The sequence below is a fragment of the Scyliorhinus canicula genome, chromosome 21 (genome assembly GCF_902713615.1).
Source record: "Scyliorhinus canicula chromosome 21, sScyCan1.1, whole genome shotgun sequence".
Lineage (NCBI taxonomy): Eukaryota > Metazoa > Chordata > Chondrichthyes > Carcharhiniformes > Scyliorhinidae > Scyliorhinus > Scyliorhinus canicula.
This window is the reverse complement of record NC_052166.1, coordinates 2,818,910-2,825,035: the sequence shown is the minus strand read 5'-3', so window position 1 is coordinate 2,825,035 and position 6,126 is coordinate 2,818,910. Positions and strand designations below refer to the sequence as shown.

At 49.0% G+C, this 6,126-nt stretch overlaps 1 protein-coding gene across 1 annotated transcript in view; it reads right to left on the bottom strand.

The window, feature by feature from the left end:
• LOC119955891 (histone lysine demethylase PHF8-like) overlaps positions 1 to 6,126 on the bottom strand; it is a 49,220-nt gene that overhangs the window by 868 nt on the left and 42,226 nt on the right. The window contains exons 20-21 of the mRNA XM_038782548.1: positions 2,467 to 2,645; positions 485 to 616 (exon numbers count right to left, since the gene is read on the bottom strand). Of these exons, the coding sequence (XP_038638476.1) occupies positions 485 to 616; positions 2,467 to 2,645 (311 nt within the window). The remainder of the gene's footprint in view (positions 1 to 484; positions 617 to 2,466; positions 2,646 to 6,126) is intronic.

The window sequence follows — 6,126 nt, the reverse complement described above, 5'->3', positions numbered from 1 at the left end:
CGAGAGATGAGACGCGCGAGAGAGAGAGCGAGGAGAGCGTGACGAGTAACGACGAGCTGAGCGAGAGAGTGAGAGCGAGCGAAGAGAGCGAGAGAGAGGAGAGAGAGCGAGAGAGAGAGAGCGAGAGCGACAGAGAGCGAGAGAGCGAGAGAGAGCGAGAGAGAGAGAGCGAGAGAGAGAGAGAGCGAGAGAGAGATAGAGCGACGAGAGAGAGGGAGAGAGCGAGAGCGAGAGAGAGCGAGAGAGAGAGAGCGCGAGAGAGAGGGAGAGAGCGAGAGAGAGCGAGAGAGAGAGATAGAGCGCGAGAGAGAGAGAGATAGAGCGCGAGAGAGCGAGATAGAGCGCGAGAGAGCGAGAGAGAGAGAGCAAGAGAGAGAGAGCAAGAGAGAGAGAGAGCAAGAGAGAGAGCGAGCGAGAGAGAGAGCGAGAGAGGGAGCGAGAGAGAGAGAGAGCGAGAGAGTGAGCGAGAGAGAGAGCCCGATACCGAAAGGAGGAACCCGGCAAACGAAGAAGAGGAAATAAGCTCTCACCACGATATCGAAGTCCACTTCGCCCGGCTCCCGCTTGCGAGTGGGGTCCTTACAGGGTTTGGCTCGTGGCAGTCGGCGTGGCAACTCTGAGGGTAGAAGAAGCAAGACCCTTGAGTGTCTGGCATCTCCATTTTGATGTAATGTTGGGGGGAGGGGCTGCGACACAGCAGGACTCAGAGAAAGGGAGGAAAGTGAAGGGAACAAGAGGAGTTTTATCGTCCACGTAACTTTCATTGAGCAGTGTCCTGGGGCTGCGAACTGCGATTTGGTGGACATACACATTCACGTGCATAAACAAACTCGTGATGCAAGTGGTGGGAGGATGGTGTGTGTGTGTGGGGGGAGGGGGGGTTGCAGATGACTGGTGTTGACTCTACCCCCAACAAAAACAGGCTAGTCTCAGAATTGGTGACTGTGAAACCACGGCTGGCTGTTGCAAAAACCCAACTACTTCACTCATGTTCTTTAGGGAGGAAAGCCTGCCGTCCTTACCCTGTCTGCCTACATGTGACTCCAGACCCACACAATGGGGTTGTCGAAGGGCTTCGTCTGCGCTGTAAGACTCTGTGACTTAATTGCCCCATAGCTATCGTCCACAACGCTGAGTTCACAAGCTGCCCCATTGACCCCTCCCCCCCCGCTTCACACATCCTCCCAATACCCCGCCCCGGGTACGGAGGCCACGATGGGAAACAGCAAATTGGGTGCACGTGTCCTAAATTACAACGATTACCGCAGTTCCGTTGGCTATGAAGGGCTTTGGGATGTCCTGAGGTGGAGAAAGGAGCCTGATTTTCTTTCTTTTCCTGATCTGAAAGCTGCGGAGCATCGAGCGAGAGCACAGGAATTAGGAGCAAAAGTACCACATGTGGCTCGTCAGGTCAGCTCCATCATTCAACACGAGCATGGCTGATCCTGGGCTTCAACTCCAGTTTCCCACTTATTCCCGTATCCCCTTGATTTCCTGAAATCTGCAGCTACAGGCACTCACTTCCTGGCTCCCCAAAGCCTGTCCACCATCTACAAGGCACAAGTAATGGAGTGATGGAATACTTGCCTGGATGAGCGCAGCTCCAACAACACTCAAGAAGCTCCACACCATTCAGGACAAAGCAGCCCCGCTTGATCGACACCCCATCCACAAACATTCACTCCCTCCCCCACCGTGGCAGCCGTGTGTACCATCTACAAGATGCACTGCAGCAACTCACCAAGGCTCCTTTGTCAGCACCTTCTAAACCCACAACCTCTACCATCTAGAAGGACAAGAGCAGCAGGTACCTGGGACCCCCACCACCGTGACGGTCCCCTCTGAGCCCCTCACCATCCCGACTTAGGGAAATATATCGGGCCTTCCTTCACTACTTTGGGGTCAAAATCCTGGAACGCCCTCCCTGACAGCACTGTGGATATCCCTACACCACACGGGGGCTGCAGCGGTTCAAGACGGCGGCTCACCCACCACCTTCTGAAGGGGCAATTAGGGATGGGCAATAAATGCGAGGCCTAATTACTTTCTGCACTTGTTTGTGGTACTTTATTGATCAATGCACCTGAAACATCCACTGAATTTAGCTTCAGACCATCTAGAAAGTACTCGGATCTGTCCTTTTTTGGTCCAAAATGGATTACCTCACACTAGCAAATCCCAAAGATTCACAATCCCATCTCAGTCCTAAACAATCACTCCCGACGCCCCCTTATCCGGAGACTGTGCTTCCCCCCCCCCACCACTATGTTTCAGGTTCTATCTGACAGCGGAAACAATCCCTCAATGCCCACCCTAACAAACCCCCTCAGAATCCTGTACGTGTCTCTCTCTCCCCCCCACTCCCACCCCATGTCAGTGGGACAGAGTTATCCATTCAGAATAGATAGTCGGTTACAGTGCAGGGTTTAGAGTGGTGGAGGTGCTTGATAAGGAGCAGAATCTTACTCAGCAACTTCTTTGCGGCATTCATCACCCTGCGTTCCTTGCGTGGCGTTTCATCGATTTGCAAATCGTCCTCGGAATCGTAGTCGTACTCGTCCTTGATGCAGCGCTTGACCCCCTTCAGCATGCCGAAGAGCGGCTCGAATGTCCCCGGGGCAGTGGGAAACTTCACTCCTTTGTTACTGAAGGGGAAGAGGAGAGTTTGGGGGGTTATAGAATACGGTGTGCAGTTTTGGTCCCCTTATTTAAGGGGAGATAGGTTATGATTGGAGGCAGCCCAGAGGAGGTTTACTCGGATGGTCCCGGGTATGGAGGGACTGACATGTGAGGAAAGATTTAACAGGTTAGGTCTGTACTCCTTGGAGTTCAGAAGAATGAGAGGTGATTATGAGGGACGCATATAAGCACGGCAGCACAGTGGTTCAGCACAGTTGCATCACAGCTCCAGGGTCCCAGGTTCGATACCGGCTTGTGTCACTGTCTGTGCGGAGTCTGCACGTTCTCCCCGTGTCTGCGTGGGTTTCCTCCGGGTGCTCCGGTTTCCTCCCACAGTCCAAAGATGTGCAGGTTAGGTGGATTGGCCATGATAAATTGCCCTCAGTATCCAAGAAGGTTGGGTGGGGTTGCTGGCTTGTGGGGATGGCGTGGAGGCGTGGGCTTGGGTGGGGTGCTCTTTCCAGGGGCTAGTGCGGACTCGATGAGCCGAGTGGCCTCCTTCTGCACTGTAAATCCTATGATTCTCAGGGGGTCAGACAGGGTAAACGTTCACCTTAAAGGTTGTGATATCAGGATTACTACCAGTGCCACCTGCTAGTCAAGAATAGGAACAGGATTCATCGGATGAATACGTGGCTGAAGAAATGAGGGGGGAGGGTTTCAGATTCCAGGGGCTTTGGGACCGGTTCTAGGGGAGGTGGGACCTGTACAAACTGGACTGGTTACACCTGGGCAGGAACGGGACCGATGTCCTTGGGGAGAAGGAGGGGGTAACTTGGTAATATGGCTGGGGGATGGGTACCTGTGTAAGGATGCAGAGCATGGGAAATCAAATACAAGAGAAAAAGGCAGAAGGGCGAATAAGAAAAGTTATAGGCAGAAAAATCAAGGGCCTGTGACACTTAAAAAAAAAAGTAGGGAAGGGACAGAGTAAGTGAAAAGGACCAGTCTTAAGGTTTTGTACCTGAACACCCAGAGCATTCAAGCTAAAATGGATGAATTAGCTGCTCAGATAGATGTAAAGGGATATGATATGGTTGGGATTACGGAGACATGGGTCCAAGGTGACCAAGGATGGGAACGAAACATTGAGGGCTATTTGTTTTTTTAGGAAGGTCAGAGAGAAAGTAAACGGTGGTGGAGTTGCAATGTCGATGAAAGAAGATATTGATACACTATTGAGGAAAGATGTTAATACAGACGATGTGGAATCTGTCTGGGTTGGATGAAGAAACATCGAGAGGCAATAAACATTCGTAGAGGTGGTATACAGACCACTAAACTGCCGTGGTAATGTTGGAAATAGCATTAGACAGGAAATCGGAGATGCGCGTGGTAAAGGAACATTTGTGATTATGGGTGACTTTAATCTGCATATAGATTGGGCGAGTCAAATTAGTCACAGTACATTAGAGGAGGAATTTCTGGAGTGTATACGGGATAGTCCTCTGGACGAATAGGTTGAGGAACCAACAAGGGAACAGACCATCTTGGACTGGCTGCTCTGCAATGAGAAAGGATTAGTCGGCAATCTAGCTCTGAGAGACCCCTTGGGGATGAGTGACCATAATATGGTAGAACTCTTTATCAAGGTGGATAGTGAAGTAGTTGATTCTGAGACCAGGGTCCTGAATCTCAATAAAGGGAACTATGATGGTATGAGGCATGAGCTGGCTACGACAGACTGGGAAACATTATTGAAAGGAAGGACAGCGGACAGGCAGTGGCAGCATTCAAGGAACGAATAGGTGAACTCCAAAAGCTGTTTTATTCCTATCTGGCGCAAGAGTAGAAAGGGAACTGTGGCCAAACCATGTTTTACAAGAGAAATTAGAGCTAGTATTAGATTCAAAGAAGGGGCAAGCAAATTAGCAAGAAAAAGTAATAGACTTGTGAATTGGGGACAGTTTAAAATTCAGCAAAGGCAGACCAAGGGATTGATTAAGAAGGGGAAAATACAATTTGAAAGCAAGCTAGCGGGGAACATGTAAACTGACTGTAAAAGTTTCTATAGGTATGTAAAGAGAAAAAGATTAATAAAAACTAATGTGGGCCCCTTAAGAGTCAGAAACGGGGGAATTCATAACGGGGACAAAGAAATGGCTGAAGAACTAAATTTGTACTTTATTTCTGTCTTCACAAAGGAAGACATGAATAATGTACCGGAAGTTCTGAGAAGCACGATTTTCAGCGAGGAGCTGAAGGAAATTAGTATTCGTAAAGAAATAGTTTTGGGGAAATTAATAGGATTGAACATAGAACATAGAACAGTACAGCACAGAACAGGCCCTTCGGCCCTCGATGTTGTGCCGAGCCATGATCACCCTACTTAAACCCACGTAACCCGTATACCTGTAACCCCGAAGGTAGACAACCTTCTACCTTAGGTTGTCTACCTTAGGTAGACAGGTAGACAACCTGTCTACCTGAAGGTAGACAAATCTCCAGGCCCTGATAATCTTCACCCCAGAGTACTTAATGAAGTGGCCCTAAAAATAGTAGATCCATGATGGTCATTTTCCAAAATTCTTTGGACTCCAGAATGGTTCTTATAGATTGGAGAGTAGCGAATGTAACCCTGCTATTCAAAGCATAACGCCGGTAGTAGGGAAGTTGCTGGAGTCAATAATCAAGGATTTTCATAGCATAGCATTTGGAAAGCAGTGGGGCAATCAGACAGTCAGCATGGATTTACGAATGGAAAATCATGCTTGACAAATTTACTGGAATTCTTTGAAGATGTAACTAGTTATTTGAATGGGTGTCAATTGAGAGGTTTTGGTGTCTTTTTCTGAGGAAGGATGTTCTTGCTGTGGAGGGAGTGCAGCAAAGGTTTACCTGGCTGATTACTGGGAAGGCGGGACTGTCATATGAGGAGAGACTAAGTTGGTTAGGATTATATTAGTTGGAGTTTAGAAGAGTGTGAGGGATAAGCAAGCGACAACACCAGACCCATTCGCGTATTGAAATGAAATGAAAATCGCTTATTGTCACAAGTAGGCTTCAAATGAAGTTTAGTGAAAAGCCCCTAGTCGCCACATTCCGGCGCCTGTTCAGGGAGGCTGGTACGGGAATTGAACCGTGCTGCTGGCCCACATTGGTCTGATTTCAAAGCCAGCGATTTTGTCCTGTGCTAAACCAGCCCCTTATAATTTTTAAACACAGGCTCCAGCTAGAATTGAACTTGCGGCCCCTGGTTTACAAGACAAGTGTTCCAGCCGCTGAGCTATGGAGCCGAGCGCTCTGTATTGCCCTCTGTAATTGCCCTATTGCCCTCTGAAATTGTTTCTCCGGCACCCAAATGTATATGTACCTCCCCAGTTCCACCCCACCCCCCACAAGCAGATGCCTACTTATGTGCTAAAAATAATATAGCCAATTATACAGAGTTGCTGTTGTTGAGCGAGGCGGGATCAGGCCATGATCATAATAAACAACGGAACAGAC